Source organism: Caretta caretta, chromosome 3, assembly GCF_965140235.1.
Source record: "Caretta caretta isolate rCarCar2 chromosome 3, rCarCar1.hap1, whole genome shotgun sequence".
In the NCBI taxonomy this organism is placed as follows: Eukaryota; Metazoa; Chordata; order Testudines; family Cheloniidae; genus Caretta; species Caretta caretta.
In genome coordinates, this window is record NC_134208.1 from 175,720,348 (window position 1) to 175,741,081 (window position 20,734).

The window sequence follows — 20,734 nt, forward strand, 5'->3', positions numbered from 1 at the left end:
TTGGTGAAAAATCAGAAAAACTGAGAGGGAGAACGGGGGACACACACAGAACCCCTAGAAAAGGGAGAATGGGGACTGCAGTATGGGGGGCAAGGGGAAATGGGGGACACAAAGAGTCCCTGACATATAGGGAGAATGGGGGACCCTAGTACTGGGGAAGGGGACATAGATGGAGCCCATGGCAGGAGGGAGGGGATGGGATGGGGGTTACAAGGAGTCCCTGAAATAGAATGGGATGGGAAGGTCATGCACAGGAGGAGAATGAAGTAATCCAAGGAACCCCTAGTGTCTGCAATGCACTCGGCCTATGGAAGCTACAAAGTGTGCATTGATTGTGACCTTCTAGTAAGATATTATAGAAGTGCCGAGTACTTATTAGAGTATTACAACATTACTTTAAATATGGAATATGATCTTATCTAAAATTATCTAACTTTAAATGTTTTTATTTTTTGAATGTAACCATCCTACTTAACAACAAAGAAAACACAAACTTGTTCCTCTGGACACAGTGAAATCAAAGAGTTCACAAGAACCCCGAAACATTTAACTGCCACTTAAATTAATTCCAGTATAGTTTACGAAAAGTACCTGTTCAATTTAAAAAATAAATAGGCACTACTTAGTTTATAGGAGGAGATAATGTTTTCTCATGAGGACAGGCAGAGTCTAATTTCAACCATAGGGTGATGATAGAGGAGATTACGTCTTAAGTAAGCATTTACCAGCTGCTTTGCCCCCTAACAAGGGAGGCACACATGGTCTCTGAATTACTGTTTTTTGTAACCTGCAAGAAAAAAACATTTTCCTCTCTCAGCAAAAGGTCCCATGCTAAAACTTCCAAGTATTTGGAATTTAATATAGACATCTTACTTAGCACCTGGCAAGATCAGAATTTAATGTTAAAGGCTAATGATAATGACACATTCACAAATGTGTGTATACACATACGCAAACATATACACATATATTTTAATGGTCAATCTTTATTGAACAAAGTCTGTTTTATTTAGAAGGAAATTGCTCTTATGCTTAGACTAGCCAACAAATTAACACACTGTATTAATTTGCAATTCGTGATTCTTTAGTACCATAGCATGATTTGAACTACTTTTAAGAATAAAGAAAACCATGGTTCAATTACCTTTAAGCAAAGACTGTATGGAGACCAGAATCTATAATAAATTCAGTATTAACTAGACACTTTTTCTGTTAGTTTACTTTGCTAAGCACAAGTTACACTTACCTGAAATGAGGGCTTCTGGATTACAGTGTAAACTTCTCTGAAACCAGATTTATTACTAACAAACGGCCCCTCTTTGCTCTCATGAATAGTAAGGTGCTGAAGGTTCCACTGAGATAATGCCAAGCGAGGCTGGGCACAATCAGAGACACTGAAATGTGTCTGCCAGGTATAAACTGGTCACATCCAGCTGCCGTAACACCTAACTTAACTCCCACAGATTTGCTGAAAAGAATTCTACACCTACTACTATCATCACCTGGTGGCATTGCAGGAGAATTTAAATGTATGGAGAAAAATGGAAGGGAAATAATACTGCACAAAAAATTAGGTTACAGAAAATGCAATCACTGCCTTTTTTATTTATTCCCATAATATACAAGATGGGGCTGGGACAAAGCGACAATTTTTCAGATTTACAGAACAATCAGCAGTTTGCTTCTGCACTTGATCAAGCAGAGAACCTGAATGTTATGGGGTGTGGCATAATGGAGCTGGCAAATGGACAGGAAGGGGCTCAGCATTGGTGGCAAGGTGATGAGAGTCACACTTGGAAGAAAAGGTGACAGGGCTAGTGGGAAGAAAATTCGCTAGTATTGTAGTAGTCGGTATATCCAAAGATACACTATAAGGGCACCTTAAGTTCACTAGTGCACTCTGTGTGTTCTAGGTAAACTTTGGAACACATTTTCCTCACTGAAATAAAATTACAAAAACACACTATTTAATTTTCTGAAAGTAGCCCTTTTTTGAAAAATGAGAAAACCTATAAAAGGACAAACAAAATAGATTCCAAGTCCTTCACTCACATGAGAACTCCCTCTTTTGGGGAAGGGTGAGATTAATGCACACATACATTAACACATGTATTTTGGGTCCCCAAAACTAAGAAATTTCTCCATTATGTAAGAAAAATCATAGCTCACTGTTTAAAAGACTAATTTCATAAACAGCTCAGAAACTCTGCCATTGCTTACCTTTTTGCAACGTCATATGACTCTGGGTGGATACAAGTTTGGTCCAAAGGATTTGGCCATACTACAGTGTTTGCTGCTGGATTCCTCTTTTTTTTGCCCTGTTTTTCGCTTATGACTTGAACATCTGCTTTAGCCATAAGTGCATGACCTTCTGCTGCAAGCTTAGTTTGCTGATTGCTGTCAAAATTCAAAGAGACACAGTTCTTGGTATATGAACACCCTTACAAGTGCCCACACACACAGACAGTGATCAGCTTTTGCAATTTGTTCATTCCATAAAGATTCAGCCCTTAATCATTCATTTTTTAAAAATTACAAAATAAGATTGTGTTCTGGCTCCTTCTCATGGGAGGGAGAGAGTAAAAGCATAATACGATACTCAATATAAACTATTCAGAATGTGAACATACGAGCCTTTGTTAAGAAGTATTAAAATGGCACAGCAGCACATTCACAAATCCACTTAAAAAGTTATGGGAAGTGTCTCTCTCTGTTGCATCCAACTGCTGAACAATGCAGGGGTTACAGGCAATAAAAATAGCAACAAATGAAACAAACAAAACCACACTGATTTAACATGTTAAATTAGAGTAGAGGACTTACTTAGAAATAAATCTTGGTGCTAAGCACAAGACAATTGACTTCCAGTTTTGCCACAGACTGTGTACCTTTGGGCAAGTCATGTGACACACAGTTTCTCAGTCTGTAAAATGGGGGCAGTTCTATTTCCCTACTTCACAGGGTGCTGTGAGGACTACTTCATTAATATTTATAAAACTTTCAGATTTGCAGATGGAAAGCACTGCAGAAGTGGGAGCATCCATATACTATAAATTAAACAGAATATTTTTGTCATCCTTTGGAGCCAGACACTATAGTTATATATTACTGTTTAGAAGTCTATCTCCCAGAGAAATACACCTAGGGTGATATTGTGAGGAGCAGGCCAAGGTATGGGGGTGGGGAGCCTGCAGTGGCCTTAAGCCATGTTTGTGCCCTTCCAATCCTCGGCTGCTCCAGGGTCAGAGCTCCCCTGGTGTAATTTAGACAGCCCTGTGGGAGAAGTGCTACCCACAATGTCTGCAGAGCTACATGCTGTAGCCCTGCCAATCACTCATCCTCCCACCCTGCAGCCATGGTCCCTATGCTATGGCTTGTAAGGAGGTCCTCCGAGAACAGCATAGAGCTGTCTGTCTCAGTTTCTCTGCCAGGAACTTCTTTCTCAGCCAGATCTTGGGCTTCTAGAAACGCTTTATGTTGCTCTGGCCCCATTACCTGGTGTAAAAGGGATGGAGCAGGGATGACAATCTCACCCATAAAGTCATATTAATGTATCTTAATTGTAGTTTTCATGTGACCTACCCTAACACTGTCTTAATAAAGTAAGTATAACCTTCTCCAAATATTGCATGAACTTCCTTAAACCTTTTTTAAAGAAGGGAAAATGTGTATGTAGAATTTGCACTTACGCGCTATTAGTATAATGTTATTCATACATTTCTAACTAGACAAGTGCAAGTAAACACAAAAATGAATTTTTCTATAAGCTGATGATGTTTTCAAATAATATTTAGTTACCGCATTGATCAATTTTGCGGTTTCACAGTGAAATGTATTAATGATGTACCACTGCTAGTGATGTGGTCAGTGAAAGTGCTCATTTTAAAAGAAAAACAGCAACAGAAAATACTACATAGATACAATATGGGTAAGTTAATGTTATGGGGTAACTTATTTTGTTCTGTTTTGTTAAAACATTCCAGACTTTTCAATAGTTGATATTTAATCTTGAATGTTGCTGTGACGTTGCACCCCATAATGCTTTATGGAAATATGCTTATGAATGTAAATAGACATAACTGGAACATGTTTTATGCTACATACGCCATGTAACATACCTCGGCAAAGGTTATGATCTACTGAATATATTCATCCTATTTGTATGCATGTATCATTTTTGTATTCAAAGTTATGAATATTGACTGTGAACTTGTTTGATTTTAAGTAGCCTTAGTAAGGCATTTGGGCAGCTTCTTTAGAAAGGAATTTGCAAGTTAAGTGCCCAATCAAGAAACACTTAATGGACAATGGATCTTGGATGGCTCCAATCCACATAAGAAGTCTACTTGAGGACGTTCAAGGTAGCATGTGAACCATGGCTACTACCTGTAAGTTCTGAGTCATAAAAAACTCTATCTTGTAGCTGGGACTCTACACAGGGAGAGGGAGGGATGTCCACCCACAGGAGAAAGTCTGTTTAAACCCCTGGGACACCCCTCCACTTTGTCTTCAGCTGGCTCAAGAGATAGTCTCTCCATCCCCAAAGGATACCTGAAAGAAACTGGAACAAAGGAGAGTAACCACGGGGGTGTGAGTGATTGCTGGACCCAGACTAGAAGGAGGCTAATCTGTAAAAGAAGCTTAGTGGAACACCTCTGAGGGTGAGGTTTCATCTATAATCACTTTCTTACTGTATTAGGCATAGACTTGTGTGTTTTACTTTATTTTGTTTGGTAATTTACTTTGTTCTGTCTGTTACTACTTGGAACCACTTAAATCCTACTTTTTGTATTTAATAAAAACACTTTTTACTTATTAATTAACCCAGAGTATGTATTAATACCGGGGCGGGGGGGGGGGAGAACAGCTGTGCATATCTCTCTATCAGTGTTATAGAGGGCGAACAATTTATGAGTTGATCCTGTATAAGCTTACACAGGGTAAAACAGATTTATTTGGGGTTTGAACCCCACTGGGAACTGGGCATCTGAGTGTTAGAGACAGGAACACTTCTTAAGCTATTTTCAGTTAAGCCTGCAGTTTGTGGGTCATTGTTCAGATCTGGACCTGGGTTAGCAGCAGGTTAGTGTGTCTGGCTCAAACCAGGCAGTGTTCTCAAGTCCCAAACTGGCAGGGAAAATGACTCAGAAGTTGTCTCAACTCAACACATCAGTTAGCAGTTCCCAAGGGGTTTTCTGTGATCCAACCCGTCACAGCTGCACTGGTATGAGATTTTTCTATTTCATTCTCCACTTTTTGTTTGTTTTGTTTTTAAAGGGGAAAATAATCCAGAGCTATTTAAGTACTTGTAAATTCCTTGACCCTAGGCTTATGCTAAAAGATTCCTGTAAGTCTCTTCCATGCAGAGCTTATCAGCTCTACAGGGTCCTTACCCACAACAGCTACAACAGAGATGTCCTTAACAGAGTCATTTTTGACTAACCTATTAAGTTCCTGTGCAGCTTGCAGGCTTTAGTAACTCTACCACTTTTGAAAATGGACTGGACTTGAGTGTCTTAACAGCTATCTTTAATGGAGCCTGAAAATGTCTGAAATTGAAAAGTTTTGCAGATTTATCTATTTTGGAACTTTATACCTTTATGGTTTTACTTTTTTTGTCTCAGTGAAATCTACAGAACAATCCAAATCAGAAGTGTTTAGGTGTCAGATGATTATGAGTTATCTGAGCAGTGAGATCAGATGGTTAAAAATATTTTTTCACTCAACTAGCTGACAAGTTTTTGCTCAAACCAGAACTAAGACAAAACCTGGGAAACCCCGGGAAACCCCAGGCCAAAATAAAGTAGTTTGAAAATGTTTGGAACACTACAAAACTTATGGTTAAAATTATTACCACTTCAGAATAGTCACTAGGCATTTTATAATGCATTTATGAAATATACTAGTTATATCCTACATTCTCAATGAAGTAAGTTCAATCAATTATTTCTAGAGATTTTTAAGAACTATTCAGATATTGAACAAGCTGCAAAGTCACAAATAGCTCTAGGCCTTGATTGTCCCTACTGGTAAAGGGAGTACTAACTGGACACACCATCTGCCTGAGTGGTGCAGCTACATCCTGTGCCGGGAGGAAGACAAGAAAAGAGACTTGCCCTTATGTGAGCTATGCTTTTGTCACTGCCACCCTTCCCTGGCGATTCCACCAAGTGAGGGCAGCTTTAAATTATGATGATTAGGGCATCATCTGATTTCTCAGAGTGAAGTCTCCCTAGATATGAATTGCTCATCTCATATCTTTGTACCCAGACCACGACCTGCCCAGCGCTGCCCACCGTTGTGGCAGTGTGGAACAGCTCTGGGCCCTCCACCACTCACACATTGGTTTCCATCAGTGGAGTGATTCAAGCTCTTGAATCCCAGAAAGAAGTTTAGACTGTTAAACTTTTTTCAAATCAATATTTTAAGTGAGAACTGCTATGTTTTTGTTAATTTGCCAAATATAAAACATGGGAACTAGCACAAATAAAGGTCTAATGCTGATGGCCTAGTGACAGAGAAAACAAAAATAACGTACTGGCTTCTGATCCACTACAGCATATCTTTTATTGGTTGGGCCCACCAGAAATGTTGCAGAGGCACAGCAGTCAGGGCTTAATTTTGACTCAGGTCTTTCAATGCAGCACCTGATTTTGCAAGACTTGCATTGATAGGCATCTGTTTATCTGATATCAGGATTAGGCTCCCGGCCTCCGTTAGGAAAATATAATACACAATGCTCTTAACACTCCACTACTGCGCTGTTTGACAAAATATTGACATATGCCTGTCTTCTCTGTTAACATCATTTTTATTATTAATAATTGGTACTGCAGTAGCGACACCAATGGGATTGGGGCCCCATCGTGCATGTGAGGTACTGCATACCAGTATTAAAAAATGACAGTACTTGCCCCAAAGAACGGACAATCTAAACAATCTTTCCTGCCCAGATGACAAGATTAAAAATGTCTGAGAATGAAGATCCTGGATTCTCACACTGACTACCACCCATCATTGCATTTCCACAGCACCTGCCTTCCAAGAATATTGATGTAATTTATAAACAATTATACATTAAAAACACCCCTGTGAGTTATCAGTATTTTACAGATGAATTTGCCCAAGGTCACCAATGAGTCAGTGGCAGAACAAGGAGTAAAATCCAGGAATGCTAATTCACAATAATGCGCTATCGCTAAGGCTACAATTTTGTCACGGAGGTCACAGAATCCGTGACTTCCAAAGACCTCTGTGACTTCAGCCCTGGTGGCTGGGAACTGAAGGGCCCTGCCGTCACCGTAGCGGCAAAGAGCTGTGTGGTACGTCACCCACTGCCTGAGGCAATGGGCCCCCAAGCCGCCATGGACAATGGGGGTACTCACAGCTCCCTGCCAGCCACGGCAGGGGGATCCCCACAGCTCCCCCCGGCCAGGGCAGAGCAGGGGGTTCCCCGGCAGCTCCCCGGCCGCCGCAGTGGGGCAGAGGGATCCCTGGCAGCTCCCCACTGTGGCAGAAGCAGGGGGATCCTTGCAGCTCTCTGTCGCCGGGGAAGGAGGACCCTGCAACTTCCCGCCACGGCGAGGAGCAGGGGGACCCTGGAGCTCTGAGTCCCCACAGGTGGTCGGGGCCTTGGCACGCCCAGCCACTCTGCAGCTGCCCAGCCGCTTCCCATTTTGTCATGGATATTTTTAGTAAAAGTCAGGGACAGGTCATGGGCTTCCGTGAATTTTTCTTTATTGCCTGGGACCTGTCCATGACTTTTACTAAAAATATTCATGACAAAATCTTAGCCTTAGCTATAGTCAACAAACCCATTAGACACTCAGTCAGCTCTGCTTGGTTGCTGCTTTGAGAAGGAATGGGCTTTTGAATGCATGGTTGTTACTGAGTTTAATTCACACCTTAGTAATTACCTGCAAAAGGTTCTTATGTATTCTTGGTTAAACCTGATGAATCCAGCGCACTGTTGAAAGGATTTTGGACCCAGTCCTTTAACTTCCTTGAGCTGTTCCCGACTTATAAATGGTCCGTTCTTTTCTCGCCATTCAATTATATTTTTAGCCCTATTAGCATTCAGTCCTGCAATATGTCTGAGAAGCAAAGTTTTCAAAATATATTAGTTACAAATAAATAATGACTAGTGCAGATACAAATTAAAAGCAAGAATACAAACTGCTCCAGGAAATCTGGGCCAGATAACTCAAATGCCAATACACTAAACTGTTTGCAAAAGTAGTGCAAGACCAAAGGCTGAAGGATCCATCTTCACATGATCCTGCAAAAGGATCCCACTGAAGCCAACAAGACTCTGTGACTATCTGGGTATAAGGGTCTGTGTGGGAGGATATTTCTGCAGGATCAGACACAAATCTGCATTCAGGTTCTAAGTGAATGGAAGCAGAGAATTCTTCATGGAGTGTCACTGATAGTTGTTCCTAAAGAAATAGCACCTGAAATTGATGCGAAAGACACAAAATAGCAAAGAGAAGAAAAATTTCCCCAAAACAGTCTCATCCTTCATGCAACAAAAGTTGGAATAGATTGACAAACTCAGCATTGCTGAAATATCAGAATTATAAGGAGAATTTGAAACGTAACAACTCACAAAGTAAAAATACTACTAATTAAGAATGGAAATTTTGGCAAGTCATTCTTAGAAATGTTAAGAAGTAGATCATGATTTTAAGCTCTTGACTAGGCAGTGGATAGTGCATGGCAAGTCAGGGTGTTAGACTCTCCAATGAACTAACTTATTGCATACTAACTCAAAACAGGGAACCTGCGACAGTTCACTGAAAGTTCCACAATGCACTCTGACGTACTCTCATTTCACATTGGCTTCAACAGCTCTTCTTGAGGACAACGGTATATACCTCAAATACACAGCTCACAAAATTTCCACTGATCTTTAGTCGGCCTCAGAGAACATATCTAACTTCTAACGGCCTGCAGAGATATAACGTGCCTTGTAAATACAACAGGTGATGATAAATACATTTAACATAACATACACCTGAGCAGTAAGCAATGCTTGTAATCAGCCTGTCTAGGATGCACTGTTTTCTACAACTTAGGTCTCAGGGATACTCACTGCTTTTCGACACAGTGCCTCAGTGTGCGCTATTAAGGGTGTGAACTGCAGAGCATTTGCGCTCTGACTGCCCCATGTAGACCCTGCTGGCTTGAACTACAAGGTACCTAGTGTGTGTTAATGTAGTCCTGTTTGAAACAGAGTGCAACATGCTAATGCACTCTACAACTTGCATCTCTGTAGAGCCGTGTAGATAAGTCCACAGAAGCCGAAGAGCGTACCGGGGGGGGGGGGGGGGGTGGGGGGTGGGGGGGGAGAGAAGAGAGAAGAAGAGACAGGACAACATGATGATAGTCTTCAAGTACATAAAAGGTTGTTATAAAGAGGAGGGTGATAAATTGTTCTCCTTAATCACTGAGGACACGACAAGAAGTAATGGGCTTAAGTTGTAGCAAGGGACATTAGGAAAAACTTCTTAACTGTAAGGGTAGTTAAGCACTGGAATAAATTGCCTAGGAAGGCTGTGGAGTGTCTGTCATTACATGTTTTTAAGAACAGGTTAGACAAACACGTGTCAGGGATGGTCTAGAACAGTGCTTCTCAAGCTATCTGATGTGGGGGACGGGCAATTTTTTTTTCCAATGTGCGCACAAACCAGCAGCCGATGACTCGCAGACCAGCACCGGTCCGCGGACCACCACTTTGAGTAGCACTGGTCTAGAAGAGAATACTTAGTCCTGCCTTAGGGCAGGGGACTGGACTTGTTCCAGTCCTACATTTCTATGGTTATGGGCATGAACTCCTCCCACTGTTTATTTTTCACAGTCCATTGGACTAGATGGTTGAAAATTTCTGAATTTTGATTTTTCAACAAAGACAATTAGATACACTTTCACAAAATCTTCCACAAAAAACATAACATTTTCCAGTACATTATAGAGCTAGTATAATTTTTTAAAATGTTTACAGTGAAAAAGGGGTACATTTTTCATGAAAATTTTCCAGAATTTTCTCTGTTTTTCAACCAGCTTTACTTGCTATAATCTGTAAAGCCATCTTCTGACAGACAGAACAAACATTTGGAAATCCCTTCCTTTGCAATATTAATATCATATTTATTATGCCATGTTATATTTGATTGCTGTGTTTGTTTTATGCTACAAGTTATGACTTTGAAAATATTTGTCTCCCTCAGAAGAATGGTTTTACCTTGCAGAACCACATCTCCCCTTTCAAAAAGCTGACCCTTAATATTCCAGTGAAATACTGTCTTAATATGTCATTTTCATGTAATTGGAAGTTTAACACAAGAGCCATTTGCTCCAGCTGAGTTTGAGTCGGATGGAAGACTAAACACAGACTCTGTGATCCAAAGCCATGTAATTACTGGAATAGGAAAGTATTCAACCCACCTTAATAGTATTTCTGAGCAGATGTTAATATCTACTCCAACAAAGCTGACACACTCCTCAACCACACTGTCCAAAGTTGCTTTGAGCAAAGTCTGTGAGACGTCATGCTGAGACACAAAAATACAGATATAGGGTTACTGAAATATTGGAACATGCATAAACGAGATAAATGAGAACTGCAGACAATGGCAATTTAATAAAACATTTGCTAGTATACTGTCAACATAAGAAACAACAATACAGGGACCTCTAATTTAATACCACTTTTTCTATTGTAGAGTTACCTTAGCCCATTGATTTTTATTAACGTTCCTCAATAGCTCTTTGCAAGAACTCTATTGTGTGCCAAATTCCTAGAATATGCAGTATATTCTATTCCCTGTCATATTAAACCATTTTTTTACTGCACTGTTTTCCTGTCTTATTTAAAATCAAAATTTAATGAAACACACACACAAAACAGTTAAAAAATAGAATTAACATTGTATTTTATCATATATACCTATAAATATAGTTTTGGTTAGTCTGACAGTTACCCCCTTACTCTAAAATCTGATTTAAAAATTGTTATTAAAAAGACAGGTAGGACAAAATTTTCAAATTAATATCTCTGGATAATAATCGGACATATCTGCACACAAGAATGCCACATTTGTGCACACTGCAGTGGGGGTAAGTATATAGTAAGTGCCTGTCAAATTTTCCTTTTTTGACAGCTAATCTTCATGTTGTTATAGAACAGCTTACTATTCATTACCCTATAAGAGTAAACCAGATATTACATTAGGTCTGAAAACACAAAGGCTAAATTTCAACCCTGCATCAATAAAATACGTCTAATTGTAAATGGCTATATTCAGATTAGCAGATCCTTCACTACAGTAGCACTACTGAAAATTCCTCTAGCTTTTCATTTGTTTGCATATTTTTTCTTTGTTTTAATTAGTCATGCTTTTTAAAGATAAAAAGTTATGAAACTCTAGATACTGAAGTTTTACTTCAATCCACAACAATGTGAACTTCTCCATGAGCCCACCAATGCTTAGAAGTTTGACCTGAAGGGAGAATCCTTTCTAAATGTACGAGCTAATTTAATCACAATGTTGCCTTTGCTCTAGGGTTCTTATAAGTCACTCATATAAATCTGAGTTGATCTGTAGTGGTTTTGTGATGCATTTATTTAGGACATCATCTTGGATTCAAGCCAAGATCCCAGATATTTTGTCCAGTACTATATTTTATCTTCCAAGCCATTCAGCTCTTTTAAAGTTATTATAATTAAATATGACATGCCACCAGCATCAGGCTCCATCTAGTCATATTTGTCATTCATTAAATAATAGTTAATATCATAACCAAACCCTGTCCCAATGTCGCCCTCCTTATTAGAGCTAATCATATTGTAATGTACACTGATCGCCACAAATGTATTAATAAACTAACATGATATAAGCAGATCAAAGGAACACTCATATGACAGACGCCTACACACTCTCTCCTCCAGAGCCCAGCCATGGAGTGCTCCCTGAGCCCAGACACCTGCATACCCTCCCTCACAGAGTCTACGGATCCAGAGGGAGAAACAGTCGGATAGTGGTTCTTGGGCTTGTACAGAGTTTCCTGCACGCCAACTCCTTCCTTCAGGGCGTGCCAGGAACTGCGGCTGTCCAGAACCCTCCAGTGCCCCCTCCCCATCGGCAGTGTCCTGTATTTGTGAGCTGGGATCTGCTGGGTCCAGTAGCTTCTAGTGGTGACCAGCAGCTCTGTAGCACCAATTCTGCAGGAAAAAGGAAATTCTGCACAGAACGTTAATGGCAAAGAATCCCCTGGGGAGTAATTTGTAGAGCTGCATATACAGAAGTAGCCCCAAACAACAGGGAATGTAACCACCCACATTTGGCCTAATCTTTCTGAGAGGCTGTATGTCTGTGTGGATGAAACTTGATTTGGCCACAGTGTCCTGGTTTCGATCTCCAGCTCTGCTAGAAGTATTACATGACATTTCAGACACAGTACTCAGTTACATCATCGGTAACACAGGGGGATGGAATCTGAAGCCTTGATCAATAGCAAGGATTGTAAAGTGCACAGAATTACCTCCACCAATAGAAGAGGTGAAACTTGAACTCATGGTCTTCTGGCTTCAAAGGGGAACTTTGGTGCCTGTTGTAGCTTGTTTGTTAAATGGAGAACAAATTTAGCGAGTGAGAGCAAACATTAAAAAATTCTGTGAAGTGTTTTATTTGATTTCTTTTTCCAGGAACAATTGCCATTGACTAAAAATTCATAGGCCTCTCAAAGTGTGCTTTGCATTTATCACTTTTTAAAAAACAAGTCGGTGTGTTTCAGCTTCGTATTAGAATTTAAGAATTAAGGGCTGTCAAAGGCAAAATCCCACTGCAACCTTCACTATGGAACCACTATTAGTTCCTCGATAATGCTTACCATCACCCATACCACATTACCTTTATACCCAAGGTTGTATGTTTGACTTGTGGCTGAGATCCATATTTTAAAATATGTTGGTGAGCAAAGTGAGAGAGGAAAGAAATGAGAAACCCCTTTAAAGGTGTCAGGACATATTTCTCTTGCAGAAGGCCCAATAATTTTATTTGTAAGCATGCCTCAGCTTTGTCCGCTAACTGTGTACAGCTTAACACCTACTTAAATAGCTCTACAACTACCAATAAAAAGAAAAAGACACGCACTAGCTCCTCTTTAATACCTCAATATACTACAGATGAACCACTTAGAATGGGTATCTACAGCATACATGGGAGTGAACGGATGCATAGAAAGTGAGTGTGAATGTGATGGATATAGATAAGCAAATTGTAGGGCTGCCCCTCTTCTACGGACAGCATGACTAAAACCTTAGTTATAGGTAAGGCTACGTTTTAGTCATGGGTATTTTTAGTAAAAATCATGGACAGGTCACGGGCAGTAAACAAAAATTCACAACTTGTCCATCACTTGTTCTATATACCCCTGACTAAATCTTGCAGGGGGAGATGGCCCGGAGGTGCTGCGGATGCCCTAGGGGGAGGGGCGGCGCAGGTGCTCTGGGGGGAGCAGCTCAAGGCCTCCGCTGGTGCAAGGGGGGGGGGGGGTAGCGGCGGCGCACGGCCCAGAACCCCTGCTGCTGCTGGTGTGGGGGAGGGTTTTTTTTTTGACAGGGCTGGCAGACTCACTACCTGGCTCCACGCTATTCCCCGGAAATGTAGACATGTCCCTCCCTCAGCTCCTAGGCGGAGGCGCATACAGACAGCTTTGCACACTTCCTCTGCCCAGAGCAATGGCTCCACAGCTCCCATTGGCTGTCTGATGGTGCCTCCGCCTAGGAGCTGAGGGAGGGACAAGTTGCTGCTTCTTGGGCGCTCCCCAAGTGCTGCCCAGACCCCTCACCCACTCCCGTGCCCCAACCCTGAGCCCCCTCCCACACCCAAACTCCCACTGCTGCTGGGGGGGAGGGGCGAGTGGTGGCTTGAGACTGCCCCAGCAGTGGCCGGTGTGGCTGGCCCGGGGGCTGCCTGCTCAGGCAGCCCCTGGGCCAGCCACACCAGCCGCTGCAGAAGTCACGGAATCAGTGACAAACTTGCAGCCTTAGTTACAGGCCATCCCTAACTCGGAGAAAATCAGGCTTGTGGAAGGTGGCCAGTTGTGAACTGCAGCAAACTCTTCTGGAGACACAGCCTCTGACTGGCATTGCTTCCTCCAACGGCATTGGAAAGTCTTCTCACCCACACTGTGAGACATATTTTGAATGCAATAGAAGAGATGTCAATTTATGTTTCTAACAAAGTGACTAATTTTAAAAAATTAGTTGGGCTGTCAAGCGATTAAAAAAATTAACCGCAATTAATCGCGCTGTTAATAATAGAATACCATTTATTTAAATATTTTTAGATGTTTTCTATATTTTCACATATATTGATTTCAATTACAACACAGAATACAAACTGTATACTGCTCACTTTATATTTATTTTTAATACAAGTATTCGCACTGTAAAAAACAAAAGAAATAGTATTTTTCAATTCACCTCATACAAGTACTGTCGTGCAATCTCTTTATCATGAAAATTGAACTTACAAATGTAGAATTATGTACAAAAAAACCTGCATTAAAAAAATGTAAAATTTAGAGCCTGCAAGTCCACTCAAAGTGAGAACAGGTGTTCTCATGGCACTGTTGTAACCGGCATCGCAAGATATTTATGTGCCAGATGCGCTAAAGATTTTTATATCCCTTCATGTGTCAACCACCATTCCAGGGGACATGCGTCCATGCTGATTATAGGCAGATGAGCGGTGCGAAGGAGACATCGTCATCACCGGCATGCCCCACCCTCTCCGATAAGGCCACTGCGCTGGCCATGCTGCAAAGCCGGCACCATAGACATTGATGTGGCCTCAGTTGCCCATTTGCACCGGTGGGGTCTTGGCGAGGGACTGAACTGCCCTTCTAGGCTGGAGGAATCCTCTTCTGGTGACCATGGCAGGGTCGTTGACACCTGTCTGCCTGCTGATCGTAGCCACCGGAGACTGGTGTTTGGAGTGGGAGGATCAGCGTTGCAGGCAGAGACCTCTGCTCTTTTGGCACCAGGGGAGCTTGGGAAGGCATTGGTGCCACCAGAAGTTTGGGTCTCCTGCCGCTCCCGGGAGACAGTTGTGGATCCTTTAAGCAGCTAAGGGCCCTGATCGGGGAGGCACGTCCACGTGGCTCTGGAGTGGCAGGGTGGCCCAAAGTGAGTCCTTTGCCCGATGCCCCATGGCCTTCCTTGCCCAGTGCCAGGGAGCTGCGTTTCTTCATTTTCTTTCTGGGCACCATTGCTAGGGGTGCACTGCACACCGAGGCTGAGGTACACTGGACCCTCGCTAGAATGCGGGGTTTGGGATCCATGAACGGTACTGTGTTATAGCAGGGGCCGCGTTACCATGGGTCCCAATTTAAATATTTAAATTTGGGATCCATCTTCGCAACCGCGCTATATGTGAATCCGCGCTCTAGCAAGGGTCCGCTGTACTAGACTAGTCTCGGTGGGAAGGCTCGGAAGCCGGACGAAGGGTAGCCTCCATGAGGCGAGCTGGAAACAAATATCCCACTCTTTCTGAGTCCTGGGTCGAAAATTTTTACAAATACGACACTTGTCCTTCACATGTGATTCTCCCAAGTACTTGAGGCAGCTGCGGTGGGGGGGGGGGGGGGTCACTAACAGGAATAGGCCTGTTACAGTCCGCGCAGGGCTTAAACCCCGGAGACAGGAGCACGCCCTGCCTGGGGCAAAGTCCCCCCTGGGACTCTAACTTCTAACTCGTAACTACACTTAACTACTTAACAGTAACTACTATAAACTATTTACAAAGCCCTAAGGCTTGAAGTCAGAAGAGATGATACCAATAGCCCTTGCTATTCAAGGAAAGGCGCTCTGACTAACCACCATGGGATGTAAGAAGGAACTGAGAGGGTGTAGGGCTGGCAGCATCTGATATACCGACACAGGACTGTGGCACTCAAGGAGGCGCCAGAGCTGGCCCTACAGATACTGCTAAGGCAAAAATCTCCAATGACCACATACGTGGGCGTGCACACACTGAGAATGGAATTGACATGAGCAAGCATTAGAAGAAGAACAGCATAAGTGAGGAGGGCAACACCTCCAATCTATGTGCATATGATTAAATGTATCAGATTTTTAATCTCATTTTATGGAGAGTGGTATCACTGTTTTCAAACTATGCTTCACCTGTTTATTGTCAAAATTTGAGTCACACCACACTTTGTTTGACAACTACCTCCCCACCCAGACAGCAAACCCATACATCACCTGACTCCCCAGTCCATCCTCCTAAATGAACACTCCTCACCTGATTCATACACAATGCTAACTCAGCCAATATCTCACAGGCATTACCACCACCCTCTGGGAGCCCTTCCCATCCCAACACTACACAAAGGCCTTCCATGTCACAACCCATGCCTGGTGCTTTCCCCCCATGCACTGACCTCCCTTAACACCACACATTGGTCCTCATGCTCAAAGCATCTTAATCAGAAAGATAAGTTGCCCTGTGGGGTGGGGGTGGAGTACGCAAACAGCAGGGCAGCCTTCATCTCCTGTGACAGGGGCTGAGGCTACGACCTGGGTGCTCCTTTACACAGTCAGGCGGGTGAGGGGAGAAGGATGTGTATGCTCGGTGTTCAACTTCACATACACATACTCAGAAAATGGGGGCAGCCAGGCACCTGGCACTGCTCTTCACTTCCAAATGCTCCATGCCCACCCTCAGCCAGGTCAACGGGGACTGCACCCACTTCCTCTCTTCTGCAATACAGAACCCTGAGGCAGCAAGGTCAGTAGAGCCTCTGCACTAGGAGCTCAGCCTGAAGGACTTAGCACTACAGGAGTGCTCCTCCCAGCCGTGCTTAATGGGTCTGAGCGTGCTCTCTGGTTCAATTTCAAATACCAGCCTGGGAACATTTACCACCTAAATAAACCACTTCAGGTTCAAGTTGAATGGATTTTGAAAACCCATTATTAAAATTTGGATTTTTAAATTGACAGTGTCTCTTTAAACTCACAATAACAAGGCCTGATGAAGTTACTGAGCAACTACAGCATAGGTTAGATAGGGTTAGGAAAGAGTTATATTTTCTCTTGCAGCTTTCAGAGTTAGAGTCATATATTTAAAGCCAGAAAGAACCATTATGATCATCTAGTCTGACCTCTTGTACATCACAAGCCAATTAACCTCCCTTTAATGAAGAAAGGATTATTGTCCGTTTCACAGATGGGAAACCAAGACTCACAGAGATAAAGTGAGATCCCCACGGTCACACAGGTGGTATGTCTACCCTGCATTCGGGAGGTGTGACTGCAGCACATGTAGACATACCTGCTCGAGTGACAACAGCAGTGAAACTGTGGAAACACAGGTGGCTGCATGCACTAGTGCTGCCTGTCCAGGATCCTGGTTCCATACTCGAGGGGCTTCACTATCATTGTTCAGGTACAACCTGCTTGTGCTGCAATCACACCTCTCAAATGCTACGTAAAGATACTCAAGGAATCAGTGACAGAATGGGGAATGGAATCCAGATCTCCTGTTCCCAGCCCAATTCCTTAAACACAAGGCCAGCATGCTTCTCGGAACAGTGCTAGAAAGTGTTACCTGCTGATTTTGTTGCAGGACTACTTTTTAAACAGAAGGTATCTCATAATATATTACTCTGTGTTATCACAAATACCATGAGTTGCAATGCGATGTCTGGTATTTATATTCTAGGATACAGTCAGTGAACCAGGAAGTACTGATGTATAAAATTTGATTATCTGATGACAAGTTGAAACTGATATGGTAAAAATAAAAATCATACAAACTGTAATTAACATCAAAGGAAGTTCTAGTACTAAAATTACACTTTCAATCTAGAGTTTTATAACCAACAGCTCATAAATTTAGTTTACACTTATGTCTCACTTTGAAGTGTGGTTCTACTCTGAAAAAGGATTACAGATTTCAGGGTTCCAGTTATTGTCTCTTGATTAGTTCCATGTCAAATTTGCTAAGTTTAAAAATATTTCTGTACTCAAACAGCCACCCTGAAAATTCATCTTAGGATCTGAAAGTCAACATGGCTTTTTTTGTTTTGTTTTCCTGCATCACAATGATTAGGAGAGGGCAATGTACTTTGTTTAACTTAAAAAAATAAAAAGCAAAAAAACCCAACCTCTAAATCACAAAACAACAAAGAACTAATTAATAAGATGTGTATCACCCACTGATCATTTTGCTTTAGTATTACATCCTATCATCCTTTGTCACCACTAACCCAGGAACTTATCCTTGCAACAAAGCCCGTTGCCAATTGTGCCCACATATCTATTCAGGGGACACCATCACAGGGCCTAATAACATCAGCCACACTATCAGAGGCTCGTTCACCTGCACATCCACCAATGTGATATATGCCATCATGTGCCAGCAATGCCCCTCTGCCATGTACATTGGTCAAACTGGACAGTCTCTACGTAAAAGAATAAATGGATACAAATCAGATGTCAAGAATTATAACATTCATAAACCAGTCGGAGAACACTTCAATCTCTCTGGTCACGCAATCACAGACATGAAGGTCGCTATCTTAAAACAAAAAAACTTCAAATCCAGACTCCAGCGAGAAACTGCTGAATTGGAATTCATTTACAAATTGGATACTATTAATTTAGGCTTAAATAGAGACTGGGAGTGGCTAAGTCATTATGCAAGGTAGCCTGTTTCCTCTTGTTTTTTCCTACCCCCCCCCCCCAGATGTTCTGGTTTAACTTGGATTTAAACTTGGAGAGTGGTCAGTTTAGATGAGCTATTACCAGCAGGAGAGCGAGTTTGTGTGTGTATGGGGGTGGGGGGGATGTGAGAAAACCTGGATCTATGCAGGAAATAGCCCGACTTGACTATGTAAAGAGTTGTCACTTTGGATGGGCTAGCACCAGCAGGAGAGTGAATTTGTGTGGGGGGGTGGAGGGTGAGAAAACCTGGATTTGTGCTGGTAATGGCCCACCTGCTGATCACTTTAGATAAGCTATTACCAGCAGGACAGTGGGGTGGGAGGAGGTATTGTTTCATATTCTCTGTGTGTATATAAAGTCTGCTGCAGTTTCCACGGTAAACATCTGATGAAGTGAGCTGTAGCTCACGAAAGCTCATGCTCAAATAAATTGGTTAGTCTCTAAGGTGCCACAAGTACTCCTTTTCTTTTTGCGAATACAGACTAACACGGCTGTTCCTCTGAAACCTATCTATAGGACAGTGATTGTGTCTCTCTCTGTGTTTGGAAACCCCCAAGTACACTGTTGGGATTAACACAGTCTAAATAATAAATCACAGCAATAAAGATTCTGCAATCCAGATTCTACTATAGCATTGCTAACACATGAGTAAGTGAAGACAAAACATGACACTTCCACTGGAATTTAGTAAACAATTCTGAGGTACAGGATAGGAGAGAATCTAGCTCGAACTCTCTCAACTCTATTGTTTCCGTAGGGTTAAGAGGAATAGAGACTAGTAAAACCTTATTTCTGTGACTAAAGTCACAAAAATGTGGCGTTAAAGGTATGACTGAACATACACAGTGTAGTCTGCTGAATAAGAAGGTTCCCTTTGTATTTATTCACTATTTAAATTAGATCTGGACTTGAAATATAGCCCAATGGCAACCTAAAGACAAATTACACAGTTTTAAATTCCAGTTAGCCAGATCCTCAGCTTGTTTAAACTGTTGCAACTCCACTGAAGTCAATTTACACGAGCTGAGGATCTGGACAAACATGTTTGCTAACTTTACTTGACTAAACGCATTAAACAATAGGTTCACAATCACGTGCCAAAAAACCTCCTCTACTGGAGCCTGGGTGAGGAAATGAACTACCGCTCTGAGCCTAAGACCAAACAGCAAATAGGTCACAACTAAAAACGAATTTGGTAACCTCATCCAAGTCCATTGCAAAACCTTTATTTGGGAACAATTCAGGACAATCATGGATCTGTTGAAGAGAGGTTCAAACAGAGTCTAAAAACTGTACTGTGACACACAAATGTGCAGTAAAGATTTTAAAAATGAACACTGACATTTTACATATATGCACACTAGTAGAAATCAATTGACCTACCCAGGCATTCCTATTATTTTACAGTGCCCCAGAGTCTAGCTAGGCCCCTCACAATACAGTTAAAAAGAAATTATCCCTACCCTGAGGAGCTTACAAACTAAATGCAGACATGACCTAATGAGGTGATTAACACGGTCGTAGAGAGGGGCTGGACGAGGGTTCTCAATATTGTGTAGTGAGGTTTTTGGGCTCTGGACCCAGGCCTGGAATAGCAATGGTACAACCAGATCAACATTAACCCTGAATAGGTAGAGCTGTGTGTAGAGAGGAAATCTGTTTTGTTTTCTGAACAACTTAAACATCAGTTATCCTTTGATTCTAAAGTAAAGCTCCAGCAAGCTAAAAAGTGAGTGGAAATCCTTTGTTTCTTTCTTCAGGTATGTAATGAAACATTTCTAGCACCTCGTAAAACATTGTTACCTTGCTACCTGTCATTCAAATATGTGTTTATGAAATTTAATATTGCCAAGTCAGACTGGCCAATTTGCCTCATGAAAAATAGCACTTTTTGAATTAAGAAAAAAGATACAGCCTAGCACAACTGAATAACTCTGAGTAGCATTTATTTTAAGTGTGTGTTGTTTTTTCCTCTGAAAATTGGGGGAGGCAGCACAT

The 20,734-nt window shown here is 41.9% G+C and overlaps 1 protein-coding gene across 7 annotated transcripts in view; it reads right to left on the reverse strand.

The window, feature by feature from the left end:
• Window positions 1-20,734, reverse strand: part of SRBD1 (S1 RNA binding domain 1) — a 233,433-nt gene that overhangs the window by 20,999 nt on the left and 191,700 nt on the right. For all 7 annotated transcript variants that reach the window (XM_048842988.2, XM_075127145.1, XM_048842989.2 and 4 more), the window contains 3 exons: window positions 10,447-10,553; window positions 7,917-8,093; window positions 2,221-2,397 (listed from right to left, as the gene is read on the reverse strand). In XM_048842988.2, the coding sequence (XP_048698945.2) occupies window positions 2,221-2,397; window positions 7,917-8,093; window positions 10,447-10,553 (461 nt within the window). The remainder of the gene's footprint in view (window positions 1-2,220; window positions 2,398-7,916; window positions 8,094-10,446; window positions 10,554-20,734) is intronic.